Here is a 16453-nt window from a genome sequence, read left to right on the forward strand (position 1 = left end):
TTGAAGACTTCTCTGACACCATGTTTTCTCGCTCTTTTTTTATCAGTTTTTTCACTTAATTTTATATCAGAACTTGCAGCTACAAGCAAGAGCCCATGTGGCACCCATCATGCCTGCTATATCTTTTAGTTATGCTTTTTATGAAGTTATGGTAGGTCTTGTTGCCAGATCTGGGATCTTGAAAGCACCTGAAGCTTTGGAGGGATATTGAAAACTCTGTCTGTCTTGTTGATTGTTTGAAAGTTGGATGACACTTCCTGGTTTAAAGTTTGACAGTTAATCAGAATGGCAGATCAGGCATCCTTGGGACCAGGCAAGAAACTACACCAAGCCTACTGTCTCTTAGACAGTAACTGTTTCTCGAAGTCTGCCGTTTCCATAAATGTGCTCTTTTGTAATTCCAGAAAACACTCTCATATCTGAGAGGTCAGTTAGGAAAATGGACCTTTAAGGTATCCGATTTCAGACTTGAAGAAAATCCATTAATTACATGGGTAGGTAGGAAAGAAACTAGAGTTTGCCAGGGCCACTTAAAATTCTAGTAAGGGAGGTGAAAACTCACCTGCACCTTTGAACTACTCAACCTGTTTAATTACTTGCTGTAAAGTGAAAACAAAGCTTCTTGGTTGGGTGTAGTAGGTACTACCACAGTAACATCAGTGCTGCTGTTCTCTGAAGCATCCCTTTATCCAAACACAGTGCTTTAGTGTATGCTACACGGTCATTTGTACTAAGTGAGTGACAAGAAGTAGATGTTTGTATAAGAAAATGTGGAGCACAGAACACTGTTTTTTCTTGCAGGTCATTCTTTCTCTGGAACATGGGCTGTGGGCTCCAAATCTTCATTTCAATACCCCAAACCCAGATATTCCTGCCTTACAAGATGGCACTTTGGAGGTTGTTTGTAAACCAACACCAGTGAAAGGTGGCCTCGTCAGTATCAACTCTTTCGGCTTTGGAGGTGCTAATGCTCATGTCATTCTGAGGCCAAATGAGAACAAATGCCAGCCTCTGGAGACTTGCAACATGCCAAGACTGGTTCAGATTTGTGGCAGAACCCAGGAAGCTGTGGAAACATTAATTCAGGAAAGCAGGAAACATGGAGGATGCAGCCCATTTTTAAGCCTGCTCACTGATATCTCTGCAGTTCCTGTATCCTCCATGCCCTACAGGGGCTACACGCTGGTTGGCAGTGAGAGTGACATAAAAGAGGTTCAGCAAGTCCAGGCATCAGGTAGACCGCTCTGGTACATCTGCTCAGGTAGGTGTGCTCACTGATGTGCTGCATCCCTCTGTACATCTGGGGCTTGAGCAATGTGATTCTGTGCTCTAATGTTGTCCTCTACTCTAGCATGAGGAAGTATCTTGCAGCCCTGCAATATATCTAGGAAACTCACATTTCCTGTATTTTATCTAATCCTTCCAACTCTGCTGTCTCCTGCATGATAGCAAAGTCCAGGAAAATAAAAAGCAGTGCCTAATTTAGAGGATGTACGATGTTTTGCTCTTAGAATTCTTTTGCTGCTAAAGCAAGTGTGTGCTGTCTACTTCTCCTTCTACGGAGCATTACTACAGCTCACTTTTCTCCTTGCCTGTCCTGCAGGCATGGGATCACAGTGGAAAGGTATGGGCCTGAGTCTTATGAAGTTGGACTTGTTTCGCCAGTCTATATTGCGCTCGGATGAGGCTTTGAAGAACACAGGCCTGAAGGTCTCAGACCTGCTTCTGCAGGCAGATGAAAACACTTTTGACGAGACTGTCCATGCATTTGTTGGACTAGCTGCTATTCAGGTAAGACTCAAATGACTGGTGGAGGGGCTTAGGGACTCAAGCCGCATAAGCACACTGTGGTAGTGTGTGTTTTGCCAATAACACCTTATAGTGGTTAATGGAAGCTTGTTTTGTGCTTCCAGTAAATGGTAGCTGTTTGAAGTCCCTGTCTGGTAGGAGGGAGTGTCATGCACCCTTGACAGTTTAGGGCTCTGTCACTTGCAAGATACTCGGACTAATATTGATCTGAACTGATTTGCATGTGTATCTGTGTGTGCGTGGGGCAGTTTCTCCTTTTAAGAGACTGTGATGTCTGAGCTGCATGTAAGCGTTTATGCCAAGGAACAGGCTTCCATTGAATGCCTTTTGAAGTTTATTCTGCTGATGAACTAAATGATACTACATGAAGTCTGTTTTAATTCTGAACGTCAGTGTGGGATTAACTGTTTTTAAAAAAAACTAGAGGCAGAGCTTCTGAAGTGATCTGGAAAGCTCGTCTTGCCTCTGTGTACGGATATGCTTTTGGCAGACTCGTTGTTGGAAATAGCTCCTTAGTGGAAAGCCATGTAGTGGAGACACCCAAACGGTATTAGAGTCACACAGCAATTCTTTGGGTTCATTTGAAATGAGGCTGGAGCTGCAGTTATGGAAAAAAAATAAATAATAAAAAAGAATGCAGCAAGACCAAGAAGAGTATCTGTACCAAAAGGCCATTTTGTAATGCACTCACTATTGCTGTGTGCCTTTGAGTCCTGATACCTACTCACTCTGGCATGGAATCACTAATCCTACTGTTCTCTGCAGGTTGCCCTGATTGATTTGTTGAAGGCTGCAGGTCTGCAACCTGATGGGATTTTGGGCCACTCGGTGGGAGAGCTAGCTTGTGGCTATGCAGATAACTGCTTAAGTCAGGAAGAAGTCATTCTTGCAGCTTATTGGCGGGGACGATGTGTTAAAGAGGCCAAATTGCCCCCAGGAGCAATGGCTGCTGTTGGTAGGTATACCTTTACCAAAAGAGTGATACAGGAAAGTACATCTGCTCTCTGTTGTGTGACATTGGTATAAAACAGAACTTTGAAATGTGTTGGTGGAGACAGTCATGTATGTAAAAGTTTTGCTGATGTTTCCTCCTCTTTTTCTTCTGATGTAGAACAGGTTATTAAATATTTAAGTTGATGTAATGGTGGTAATCTCTGACCTGGAATACAGCAGCATTTTGGTATTTCATCCAAAACTTAAATGGAAATGGAGAGATTTCTTGATAAGTGACCAATGACAGAAGCTAGATAAATAATTTTGTAAAGAGAGGTGAAAATCTGAGGCACTGGGGGTTTTGGCTTTTATATACATGTGTGTCTGTATATACACACACTTAATATATTTTTTTTAAAGAAAGATACTGTCTGCAAGAGCAATGAGACATGAAACCATTAAGCTACCGTTCTGTCATGGGCAATTGGCTAGTGGAACTTAATGCTGTTAGAATTTACTTGGCCCTACTAGGACTTGGGAAGAAGCTTTCTTCTGAACAAGCTTTGCTCAGTGTTTCTGTAAGTCAGGTGGTTTTGCCCCACTGTTGGGTGAAACTTTGAGCTTTGGGCCCAGCAGTTTTATTTTGTGGCATGGGTTCATGGTGACTTACATGTTTAAAACCAGATTTTCATTGGTAGCATGTTGTGCTGTCTCTTATTATTAGACACAGTGGTAAATAAAAAACTGAAACACTTCAAGAGAAAAGCTGTTGCAGGTCTAATGCAGTATGTTTGACTAGATCACTTATAATGATTCTAGACTACTTACTTTAATTAGTGTTACAAAGGGCTACCTGCCTAATTTAGCTTTTTCCCCCTTGATATCAAATGCATGACACTGTTATCACAGAACTTATCTCGGAGTGCTGCATCTAACATATTTTTAATAATATGTTGAGTTCAAGTTGTTCTTCCTGTGGCTTGTATCAGTGTACTATAGGACCAGATGCTGCACATCTGGTTATGCTAGTTTAAGCCACCAGAGTTATCTATTTCTATGGATATTTTGTGTCTCTGTTTCTGAGTCAAACTTGCATGTTCTCTCTCCTGTTCTAGCTCGGATTGCTAAGGGCAACACAAAACAACTAATTCTGTAGCTTCTTCAAAAGTGTGTGGGTTCCCACCCTATCCGTTGAAGGGATGGTACAAAGTTACAGTCTTCTGTTGTTGTGCTCAATATCACACTGATAAGTGTCATGTTAAAGCTATGTCCATCTTAAGAATCCTTCCCAGTTTTGCAAAATGCTGAGTTAAGTGCAGTGATTGTGCAGATAAGATTGCCTCCCCATATGAGGCTCACTGCTAGAAGCACTTCTGTTGTCCTGAGGTCTTCCTTCTGCAGGTCTGACATGGGAAGAATGTAAGCAGTGCTGTCCTCCAAATGTGGTACCAGCCTGTCACAACTCAGAAGATACTGTTACTGTTTCGGGACCTCTGGTGAGCAAAGAACTGATGTGGTACACACTAGAGTTGTGGCTGGGACTCCTGAAGTTCTGGTTTGAAGAAAAGTTGAAGCTGAGTTAAAGCTCAGCTCCTTGCAAAGGGGAGCTGGATTAACATGATGGGAGGGGACATGGTGCTTTTTATAAACTTAAACATGCAAATCTTCTGTGAGAGGAAATAATAGTACCTCAGTAAGCTAGTAATAGAAGATCTCTTTACACTGAATAGTCTTACAGCCATGGGCATGATGACATTATTGTAAGGATGAGAAGGGCAATAATCTCATCCCAGATATGGCTCCCCTTAAGTGGCAAGTGATGAAGGCCATGAGCAGAGTACAGTCACTCATAGAGGTCAAATATGTTGTGAGCTTTTATTTTACTACACTTATATATTTCTTCTTAGGAGTCTGTGAACGAGTTTGTAGCTAAACTGAAAAAGAAGGGTGTGTTTGCAAAGGAGGTGCGCAGTGCTGGAGTCGCGTATCATTCCTATTACATGGCATCTATTGCACCAGTGCTGCTCAATGCCCTGAAAAAGGTAATGTTGCCAAACTAAGGCTCACATGGCTTGCGCTAGTGCATTTGGTTTTGGGTATATGTGTTGCTGAGCTTAAGCGGCTCCATTCTTTGAGAGGAGAACAAAATCTCTTGAAAAGCTTGTAGACCTCAGCAAAACCTGAGGTTTGAAGTCCTGTGGCCCCAAGCAGAAGGATATCCTGAGCAATCAAGCTGGGAGAAATGGCCTGCAAAAAGGAGGGGCTGCTTGATTTTTGCCTTATTGTTATCTGTGACATGTAAGTGTTCCTCCTGTCCCCCTTCCTTGTCTGTCTGTAGGTTATTCCACACCCTAAACCTCGTTCAGCACGATGGATCAGTACATCTATCCCCGAATGTCAGTGGCAGAGTGATCTGGCTAGGAGCTGCTCTGCAGAGTATCATGTGAACAACCTAGTGAATCCAGTGCTGTTCCATGATGGTCTGAAACATATTCCAGAGAGTGCTGTTGTAGTAGAGATTGCTCCACATGCTCTTTTACAGGTATTATATTTGATTGTGTTGGTATGATGTTGTATTGATAGCTGCTGCAGGAAGGAGATTGAGGGTCTGAGGACTAGGGGTAAAGCCGCTTTTCCTCTTCCCTCCCCCCTCCCCAGTTCTGGGAACACTTTTTCCATCTAGTACTTTTGAGTGTCTCCCAGTTCTTACATTTTCTTGATAGGGGTATGGGGGTGGGACAGTGGTTTATGTTACTACTAACACAAAAAAAAAAGTTGCTTTATTCATTGCCATGCATTTCAGATAGTTGATAGCTCTCTGAAATGTGCAGTGAGTAAGAAAAGCACTTCTTTGTTTAGATATAATGGAGAATGTGTGCAAAAAATTGGGGTGGGGGAGAGATTAAAGACTAACAGGCCACCTCTATGCAAAATTTATAATCACAGTCTGTACACTGAATTGGTTTGAGATTCTTGTCTTAGAAGTTGGTGACTGGGAGTGGTGTTTTCTCCTATTCTCCAGGCCAACTAGCCTGAGATTACAGGAGCTTGCTTTCTTCATAAACTGCTTTCCCCTAATGATTAGATCATTATTCCTTTCTCCTCACACTGTAGGAACTGATCTTTGTGGAATTACTTTAATAGTAAAGGACGCAGAGCAGAAGGTGCGTTAGGATGCGCTTGCTCTACAAGATCAGTGCTGTGATCTTGTGCCTATCACTTAAGACTTCGGTCTTTTTTTTTATTTGGTATGTGGCATGCAAGAGAACAAAAGTCTTGAGCAGAATCATAGTTAATTGTGACTCAAGTTTAATAGTTATACAGTGCTTCTGAGTTCCAGTCAGGGTATATTTATTTTGTCATGTTAGTCTTATTTATGCTTTGAAAGTGACTTGAAACAGAGAATCGAAGCAAAGCTTTTAAATTAGGCAGAACTTTTTCTCAATAAAAAGGTTATACACTTCATGTTAAAATGATTGTACAGTCTGGACTCTAATGGAAGCAACTAAAGACTGCAACAGCTGGGTTTAAGAGTGATCTGGTTTTCTCTTCCCTCCCTTCCTTCTCTCATTTAAAGACCATGGTATCAAATTGAAGAGAAGTTCCAAGTTGGGTCAGATGTTCAGGGCTGCATTTTTTTATTTTGATAGCTGTCACTTAGACAATGCACTAGAATGCTCCAGACTGCAAGGGGCTCCTGGGATTAAGGGCTTAAATTGGGGAGGAGGGGAAGGGTGTGAGTGGGAGGCTTGAGGGGATGATCTTGCAGTTCTCGAAGGGCAGCTTTTGATTCCACTTGACAGTCTGCTTGGGAAAGGGAGATTTGTGTTTTGGCAGAATTTCACTAATGTTGCATAGGTTCCACCTTACCAGATGCGCTACTTTTTGGGGTGCTAGACAGGTGTTGTGCTGCCTTCCTCTTCCCTATTAAAATGGTGCACATTCCAGCACCTAGCACCCAACTCTTGGCACAGAAACAGAAGTGGTTTGAGAATTATAGAGAAAAAATCAGAAACAAAATAGTAGTGATGCCTTCCACCAGTGATTATGGACTCTACTTGACCAGGCTATCTTGAGGAGAACTTTGAAACCAACTTGCACCATTCTGCCTTTGATGAAGAAAGAGCACAAAAATAATTTGGAGTTCTTCCTAACACAGACTGGAAAGATTCATTTAACTGGGTAAGGAGACTAAGGGAGGAGGGTGAGAGGGGTATCAGTTAGAGAAGAGACATAAATTCTTTCCTAGCACGCATGTTTTCACGAAGATTGAAATACTTCATCCACAAACCTGGAAAATGGAGTGCTTTACATGTTAAATGTTCTCTCTTATGAAGTATTGCCTTGGGGTAGAGACTGCTTGGAATGGGAAGATGCCTTTTAAAGAGGAATCCCATCTTAGGGGCCTAGGAACCTGAAACTAGCTCTTGCAAATAAGCTTGGCATCTTGTAGACTGTTAGAATTACAAATTTGGCTGCAATAATTGCTCATGGTGCTCCTGGCAAAATCTCGGATGTGGAGCCTGAGACCAATTGCTATCTGACCTCTAAAGTACTATGATCAGTTTCTGCACACCCCTGTTCCCCCAGACACATTGTCTTGATCCGTTTTGTCTTCCTAGGATAAAGGTTCTTGGAAATAACTTGTTCCCACCTGTGGAATACCCTGTCCCAGTGGGGACACCTCTTATTTCTCCATGCATCAAATGGGACCACAGCCAGGACTGGGATGTTCCAAAAGCTGAAGACTTTCCAGCAGGTTCCAAAGGCTCTGCATCTGCTTCAGTCTACAGTATTGGTGTGTTTGCCTGTCTGGTTTTTTTTTTTTTTCTCTGTTTTTCTCTTTCCCACTTTCCATCTGCCTTTCTTCTGTAAAACTAGGAAAAAGGAAACTCAAAGCAGCATTTTTGAAGCCATCTTCTTAATGTTTTGTTCGAATTGAAAAAGACTGGATGTGCTTCTGAAATGGTATGAAAGAATGTGAATAGAGCAGGAAACAGTTATGATTCAGACTCTCAGTAGCTTTAAGAGCTAAGTGTTGCCAGGCAGGATAGTTAGAGGAACAATTAGAACCTCTTACAGCCATTGAGGGGAAAACACCTCTTTATTAAGGTGTCTTTATTATTTTCTTTCTGCTCTTTATTCTTTGCCAGATGTGAGTCCTGACTCTCCTGACCACTACCTGGTTGATCACTGCATTGATGGTAGAGTCCTGTACCCAGCAACAGGATACCTAGTACTGGCTTGGAGAACTCTTGCCCGGTCTGTTGGCATGGCTATGGAGCAAATGGCTGTTATGTTTGAAGAAGTCACAATTCACCAGGCCACTATCCTTCCCAAAAAGGGTGAGTGAGGAATGCTGGTACAATGCCAAACTGTAATGAAGGTGATGGCAGGGGGAGGAAAGAAATACAAGGGGAAAGTGAAGAGAAACCCAGGAAGGCGACTACAGAGAATGAGGCGTAACTGACTGAATTATTTCACTTCTTTGTTCAAGTAGCACATGTTAGGGTCATATTTATTACATGTTGTGTGTGTTGAGTCTAGAAATGGTGAAAAAGAAGGCTCTGCTTGAGGGTGGTAGCAATGAATGATCTCATAATCCTGTCTTTTTTTCCATGTTTCTTGCAGGATCAGTACAGCTGGAAGTAAGACTCATGCCTGCTTCCCACTATTTTGAGGTCTCAGGGAATGAGAATTTGACTGTGAGTGGTAAGTCAAAGAACTGTAAGTGCTCTGTCCTGTTAAAATCCATTATGTATGAACATATGGTGATTTTTACTCTTGTCACTGTACCCATCAGGGAAGATTTTCCTCCTAGAAAACACTGCTCTGAAGAACTTCCATAACCAGCTAGTTGACTTTCAGACTCAGGCTGACATGAGCTCAAAGTCTGGCCTCTTGAAAGAAGACATTTATCAAGAGCTGCATCTGCGTGGATATAATTATGGACCAACTTTCCAGGGTGTTCTGGAATGCAATAGTGAAGGTGAATTTACTTTCTGTAGAAGAATGATGATCATGATTATAGTAATGATGAATATTTGATCTTTTAATTCTGTCAGTAGTCCACCTGACTGCTTTGTGTGGTAGTTACACTTTGTGTGATAACGGAGAATAACAAAGAGTTCTGGCAGAGCACTGGGAAAGCTGTTACCTCCAATGTACAACTGACTGAGGTTACAGGGGAAGCTGGGTACATACGTCAGACTTTGTGTTTGATAAGCAGTGACTTCTGGCATCTGCTGAATAACAAAATCACAGTGATGTTTCCCTTTACTCTTCTGCAGCAAGCACAGGGAAAGTTCTGTGGAATGGGAACTGGGTGACCTTCCTTGACACCCTGCTACACATAATGGTCTTAGCTGAGAGTGGGCGCAGTCTGCGCTTACCCACCAGGATTCGCTCGGTGTGTATTGATCCAGTGCTACATCAAGAGAAGGTGTGCCAATACCAGGACAATGTAGAAGGTAACATTTCTCATGCTTGGGCTGTTATTAGTTGTTTCGACTGCTGTGTGGATCAGTGTATGACTTCTTAAGAAGCAGGATGTACTTTGAGGGGCACCTCTTGTTTTCCAAGCCATTCTGCAGCTTCTGTAAAGTCTGACGTACCACTGTTGAATAAAATGCTTATAGTATTTGATGCAAACTTATATTTCTTTCCTATCTTTCAGCCCTTGATGTTGTTGTGGACCCCTGTCTTGGTAGCCTTAAAGCAGGAGGTGTTCAGATCAATGGTCTACATGCTTCTGTTGCACCACGGCGACAGCAGGAACGGATCCCTCCCACCCTGGAAAAATACTGCTTTGTGCCCTATATCGAGAGTAACTGTTTGTCTTCCAGCATCCATCTTCGTGCCTACCTGAAGCACTGCAAAGGTAGAGTGGGATTATTTTCTTGTCACGCTAGGGGAGACTTCCAGCCTGACAAATATATGAACAGCTTCTCTTAGACTAATTCACAATATCCAAGAAATAAAGTGTTGGTCTCTGCTGAAGACTTCAGCAGGGGTCCTGTGTCTGTATGCTTGCTAGAAGCTAAAAACTACTTCTAGCTGAAGTAGGACAGGGCTTTGAGCAACCTGGTCTAGTGGAAGGTGTCTCTGCCTGAGGCACGGGAGTTAGAGCTAGATGATCTTTAAGGTCCCTTTCAACCCCAACCCAAACCATTCTATGATCTCCAGAATGTAGGTTAGAACTGTGGGGAGGGGCATCTACCCATCTATAACAGTCAGTGTGGTGTCAAATGGCACAACCCCCTCTGCAAGCAGAGGCACACAAATCATCTTTCAGGAGGAGCCCAGCCCAGTTGCTTCAAACACTGACAGGAGGGCCTACTTACTCAAGGCTTTAGCTTGTTTGTTTTGTTTTCCCCTGCGATCTGCTGAGATGCATAAGCTTGCATGTCTGTTCTCATTTGGCTGTGGGCATAAGAGCATATCCAAGGAAGGATAAAATGGTTTAGTGAGGCATGCCAAAAAAAAGTTGCATTTGCTGTGAGAATAGGATGAACTTAGTCTATTTTGAAACTGGTAGCCTAATACAGTGCTCTTTGAATGGGGAGGCCTTTTCATCAAAGGAGGGGAGGGAAGTTAGTAATATTTTGGTAGTTTTACTCTAATGATGAATTTTATTATATCTTGAGACAGCAATGTTGTCATTCTGTATTGGTAAGGTGTCCTCACACTCATCCTTTGATTTGGCAATAAATTTTAAAGATTTCTCTTTTTCTTCAGTGTCCAAATACTGCTCCCAAAGTTCTTTAGGGATGCTGTAGGGGAAATCCTTATTTTTCATATTGCTGGTTTTGATCTCAGTCAGGATAAGTTCTTTTCCATCTAGTTATAAAGCAAAAAATCACTTTAGTATTTTTGCTTCTGCGGAAACTTAACAATGTCATTCTACAACTCCCTAAATCAGAAGTTTCCTGTTAGTTGCCTTCTTTGAGTAGGAGTCTTGCCACAGGTAATTTTGGTGTTTTATACTGTCTTTCCATAAAGCCTCCTATTTAGGGCTGCAGCTACTGCATGATACATAATAATATGAATGTTCTGGATCATGCTCTGTCTTTGTGGTTGGGCTAACAATAGAAGATGCTGTGATTTGTGGTGCTCATCAGCTGGTATAGCAAATGGAGGCAAAGAGGGAAAGAAAAATCTTCAGAAAATCTGATTCTTTGTTTTATTTCCCCTTCTATTCCATAGATCTTATCCAGAACGTACAGGCTAAGGTGGCAGTGCATGGGGTCAAATTAGTCATCCCTGGACTAGAAACTGCAGTAGCAGCTGCAGAGTCCTCACCCATACAGAAGGGCCTTCAGCATATCCTTGCTGAAATATGTCATCTGGAACTGAATGGAAATCTCTCTTCTGAGCTGGAACAGATTGTGACTCAAGAGAAAACGCATTTCCAGGATGACCCTCTTCTCAATGGGTTGCTAGATTCTTCAGAGTTGAAGACTTGCCTTGGTGTGGCATTGGAGAACATGACCAGTCACAGAATGAAGATAGTAGAGGTTAGCTGAAAGCCTGGAATGGAATCATAGCTAGTGTTTCCAGGCCTTCCTCTGTCTGGGTCATGTAATTCTATTGTTCCAGTTGTAATTCTGGGTATCATTCATGTTTAAACTTGGTTTCCCCTTTCTCTTTTCTCACAGGCTCTTGCAGGAAGTGGACGTCTCTTCTCTCGCATCAAAAGTGTTCTGAATGCTCAGCCCCTGTTGCAGGTGGACTACATTGCCACTGACCGCATCCTGAAAAGTCTTTCGGATAGTGAAATAGAGCTACAAAATGCTGGAGTTTCTGTTAGCCAGTGGGATCCATCTTGCCTTCCCTCTGGAAATCTGGCCAATGCTGACCTGGTGGTATACAATTGCTTAACAACTGTCATAGGGAACACCACTGAAATTCTCCCTAACTTGGCAGCTGCAGTGAAAGAAGGAGGGTTTCTTTTGCTACACACTCTTCTTAAAGGAGAAACTCTTGGAGAAATTGTCAGTTTCCTTACAGGTCCAGATCTACAGCAGAAACACAGCTTCCTGAGTGAGGTAAGCCTCCTGGAAGGACAGATAATTTCTCTGGATAGTCTGGATTGCAGATGCTTTTGTGATGAAACTTGAGTAGACGTTACCTACATGACTTTCCACTGAGGTCCTCTGCAGGAAAATGTAATAAACCCTTCTTCAAAATAGAGTTGTGAATTTCCGCATACCAGGTTGGGAGAGTAGACTCTGAGTTTAGTCAGGAAAACTTTTCTTCATGCCTTGAAAATAATTCCTTGTCATTTGTATATCTGTATAATCTGTATGAAAACACTGGGCAGAACAATTCCTTTATAGCTAAAATAATGTGCTGAATTTTGGGGTGGGGTACAGCTTTATCCCTGTAGGATCCTAAAATCCTCAGTGTCAGAATATCTCTCTTCCTTTTGGTATTACTGCTGGGAATGAGATGTTACAAACTGGTAAAGTTCTAACACTGAAGTGCTCCCACAAAGGAAGGTTTTTCTCATGTTTGGTTTTCTTTGGGTTTGTTTGGGGTTTTTTTTGTGGGTTTTTTTGTTGTTGGCTTTTTGCTGGGTTGTGTTTTTTTTTTTCTTTTTTCACTTCGTTCCTTGCCTTTCTCCCCACTTTATCTGGTCCCATAATGAGATAAAGCAAAATAAGCCCTTGGGTTATGGGGGGCAGCTGCATGTCCACTTTATAACTGCGAACCAGTACATCATGCAGGTGAAGTAATGCCAGTGCTGGCACAAGAGAGAAAGATTGAATGGCTAGGGTAAGGGTAGGAACTGGGACATCACCGTCTCTTAGCAGCTGTTGGACTAAGCAGTAATGGGAAATGGCTCCTCTACAGGACACTTGCATTCTTCCCAGTTTGAGAGGCTGTAGCCTCTCATCTCTTAGAATTGTAGAGTAGTTAGGGTTGGAAAGGACCTTAAGATCCAGTTCCAGCCCTCTGCCATGGGCAGAGACACTTCGCAATAAACCATGTTGCCCAGGGCTCTGTCCAACCTGGCCTTGAACACCGCCAGGGACGGAGCATTCACAACTTCCTTGGGGACCCCATTCCAGTGCCTCACCACTCTCACAGTAAACAACATCTTCCTTATATTTAATCTAATCTAATCTAAACTTCCCCTGTTTAAATTTGAAGCCTTCTTTTGGAGTAAGAAGAGAGTAGCACTTCTAATAGTTTTAACTTTTTTTTGTCTGTAATTCCGGAGTGTGGTAGTTGGATTTGATTTTGCAATGACCTGGATTTCAGCTGTTCGCTATTTGCAAAGGTTTTGAAAAGAAAAGGGTAAGTTACTCAGCTTTGTGTCTTACCCAGTGAAGGGTAAAAGGATAAAAAGAAAATCCTGAGATGCTACTGAACCTGATAATTTAAAACCTAGATCTGTTGTGTCACTAGTCTCATACTATCAAATCCCTTGGATAAAATACATGCAAGTTAAATGCACCTTCCTAAGGAAAATGATATGACACAGGCAAGTGAGCAGGACTTAATATAGTTCTTGAAGTTTTCTAAATAGCGACACAGACCCTAGTCCTTGATACAAGGGATCGTGCTGTAAAAACCTGCTGGTTTGTGTCTGGCATATGAAAAGCAAATAGATGCTTTTCTAGGAGCCTGCAGTTGTTTGCATTTCATTCAGAAAGTGGAGCTTCAGTATTTCTAGGTACACCATATGTGCATTATAATTGTTTTTCTGAAATATCATTTTATTTAACTGTGTAGATGCTTCATGTTTTCTCTGTTACGCTTTAGTTTTTCTGTTGCAGACAGGGCTTATGTGACATAAACTGGTAACATCTAAGCTCAGTGTTTCCACTTGTATTATTTCCTGTATTGGAATCTGTATATTGTGTTTGACTGTGGAGGTGTGCCTTACTGCTGGAATTAAATTCTTGGCACGTTCAGTATCCTATGGGATTTGACAGCATGGTCACTGCTTGGTTTTTTTGCACACCCTGGTAGTGTAGTAAAACTAGTTCCCTAACCAGGGCTTCAAGATACTTGTACTACTGCATTCTGAGGATATTTTAGGGAAGGAGTAGTCTAGACATGACTAAAATACTGTTGTGTTAATCAAATATATATTTGTACTGAGACAATACAGAACAGATGCCAAGATTTCACGCAAAAGCAAGAAAGATGGACGGTGCCTGTTGTTCCTCATGAAGCCGTCTTTGAGGAGACTCAACATGGTGTATAAATGTGACTTGTATTTTTAGTTGGCTTTCCTGTTAATTGTTGGTTTACCTGATTTGACAGGCACAGTGGGAGGGCTTGTTCAGCAAAGCCTCACTGAATCTGGTTGCTATGAAGAAATCATTCTTTGGCTCAGTTATTTTCCTGTGTCGCCGGCAAGCTCCTGCCAAAACACCCATTTTTCTGCCAGTAGATGAGACCCATTTTACGTGGGTTGAATCTTTAAAGGTGAGAGTTTGTGTCTTGGGTATCTGAATTTCTAAATCTTTACATTTTCTCAATGAGATATTTAGCAATGTTTTTGTGTGTTCAGTTACTTTTCTTAAATAGAAGTGACTCATCTCTGCCTTAAGATATGAGGGCTATTTCCTTTCTGTGGTTCCTACTAGTAAAAGTCTGGGGCTTGTCCTGTAGGAGGTCTTGGCTGACCCATCAGAGCAGCCTGTGTGGTTGACTGCCACCAGTTGTGGGAACTCTGGAATCTTGGGAATGGTGAACTGTCTCCGCCTTGAAGCAGAAGGCCACAGAATCAGGTCTGTAAGCATGTCTTTGAGTCTTAGTTGGAGATGAGCTACTTTGTGTTAGCTTCTTTTTAGGCTATAGCAAAACAAATAAAATGACAACTCTTGGCTTCTAGATGTGTGTTTGTTTCCAACTTGAACCCTTCATCAGCTGTTCCACCCACAAGTATCTCTTCCCTGGAGATGCAGAAGATTGTTCAAAGGGACCTTGTGATGAATGTGTACCGTGATGGAAAGTGGGGCTCCTTCCGGCATCTCCCATTGCAGCAAGGTAATGCCTTTGAGGTCTGAGGATCACTTGCAGGGCCTTGAGTTTGAATGAACTTAAAATTGAAAATTAGTAGCTACTGTTGCTACAACTATTTTTATTTTTTTTTTAATGGATAATTTGGAATTCTTCAGCTCAGAGTGAACAGTAGCATATTCTGGTGCTAGCAAGAGGGATGAGCCCTTTAGAGTATGGGTAGTATTGCAGGCTAAGAAGGGGCTTTCTTCTGGAGAGCAAATGGAAGAGGAGGTAGCAATTATACAAGGAATTTACTCATTCTGGAAAGTGTGTGCCTGTATGAATGTGTTTAAAGTTCTTATTGTAGAATCATAGAATCAACTAGGTTGGAAAAGACCTTTAAGGTCAAGTCCAACCATTACCCCAGGACTGCCAAGGCCACCACTAAACCATATTTCTCAGGGTCTCATCTACATGTTTGTGAGCACTTCCAGGGACAGCGGTTCCAGCCCTGCCCTGAGCAGCCTGTTCCAAAGCCTGAACACCCCCTTGGGGAAGAAATTTTTCCTAATCTCCATCTAAACCTCCCCTGGCGCAGCTTGAGGCTGTTCCCTTTTGTCCTGTCACTTGTTACTTGGGAGCAGAGACTGACCCCACCTCACTACAACCTCCTTTAAGGTAGTTGTAGAGGGCGATAAGGTCCCCTCAAGCCTTCTCTTCTCTAGACTAACCCCCCCCTCCCCCCCAGTTCCCTCAGCCATTCCTCGTAAGAATAAGAGTTATTCCCAAGAATAATACTTATTCTCCAGACCCATCACCAGCTTTGTTGCCCTTTTCTGGACCTGAAATTGTTCCTTCTTCTGCAGCACAGCCTCTGGAGCTGACAGAATATGCATATGTAAATGTATTGACTCGTGGAGACCTCTCATCTCTTCATTGGATTGTCTCCCCGCTTCGACACTTCCACACAACAAATCCCGATGTTCAACTTTGCAAAGTCTATTATGCATCTCTCAACTTCCGGGACATTATGCTGGCCACAGGAAAGCTTTCTCCAGATGCTATTCCTGGTGAGTTAAAAAAACACTAGAAGAAAATGCGTGTTTCTATTACTCTTCTAACATTTATTCATGTAATCTCCTGAATGTTAGTTATGCACTGTGTAAAATGTATATCAGGCTTTGTTTAGCAGGAAAGCATACTTTTGAAAAGGAAGTATAACCCTGCTGCAGTACATCCAAAAACTCCTCTAAGTTCTAACGCCAGTTGCAGTCCCATTTTTTCATGGAGCAATACTACTTTACTATGAGGAAACACTACTAGCCCCATTGCATATAGATACCAAGTGTGATGTGAAAAATCTTAGTGGAGGTTCCAGAGGAGGACAAGGTACATACCACAGTGAAAATGTTGAAGTTTTGTGCTGCCATGCTATTGGATATGGTTTGGTTTTAGGGGAGAAAAATGCAAAGTGAAATAATCTCCAGTCTGCAAGATGAAGGTGATAATATCTTGCCTCACTGTGAGTTAAGAATTAATGCAATGTCTATTAAATGGATTTAAAGCTCTGTTTAAAGGAGAGGGGGTTGAATGTGTGCATTTGGAGATTCTTACGGCTGTGACTACTAGGGCCTGATATCCTTTCATGACTTGAGATTAGTCTCTGCCTAAAAAGTTAGTATTTGCAAAAGAATAAGATATCACAAAATATTTTTTCTGTGATCATGCTGTCTAGTTTATGTATCATTCT

At 42.1% G+C, this 16453-nt stretch overlaps 1 protein-coding gene across 1 annotated transcript in view; it reads left to right on the top strand.

Annotated features, from left to right (window-relative positions):
* The window catches only part of FASN (fatty acid synthase), a 44153-nt gene that overhangs the window by 14214 nt on the left and 13486 nt on the right, over positions 1-16453 (top strand). The window contains exons 9-27 of the mRNA XM_061376907.1: positions 802-1261; positions 1604-1791; positions 2575-2764; positions 4144-4238; positions 4650-4784; positions 5081-5284; positions 6809-6924; positions 7365-7540; positions 7896-8087; positions 8374-8454; positions 8546-8731; positions 9033-9212; positions 9419-9622; positions 10948-11258; positions 11400-11789; positions 14020-14184; positions 14371-14489; positions 14594-14748; positions 15570-15773. Of these exons, the coding sequence (XP_061232891.1) occupies positions 802-1261; positions 1604-1791; positions 2575-2764; positions 4144-4238; positions 4650-4784; positions 5081-5284; positions 6809-6924; positions 7365-7540; positions 7896-8087; positions 8374-8454; positions 8546-8731; positions 9033-9212; positions 9419-9622; positions 10948-11258; positions 11400-11789; positions 14020-14184; positions 14371-14489; positions 14594-14748; positions 15570-15773 (3751 nt within the window). The remainder of the gene's footprint in view (positions 1-801; positions 1262-1603; positions 1792-2574; positions 2765-4143; positions 4239-4649; positions 4785-5080; positions 5285-6808; positions 6925-7364; positions 7541-7895; positions 8088-8373; positions 8455-8545; positions 8732-9032; positions 9213-9418; positions 9623-10947; positions 11259-11399; positions 11790-14019; positions 14185-14370; positions 14490-14593; positions 14749-15569; positions 15774-16453) is intronic.

The sequence above is a fragment of the Neopsephotus bourkii genome, unplaced genomic scaffold, assembly GCF_033783945.1.
Source record: "Neopsephotus bourkii isolate Nb327-2 ecotype Australia unplaced genomic scaffold, CSIRO-AGI_Nbou_v1 NB_1749, whole genome shotgun sequence".
NCBI lineage: Eukaryota > Metazoa > Chordata > Aves > Psittaciformes > Psittacidae > Neopsephotus > Neopsephotus bourkii.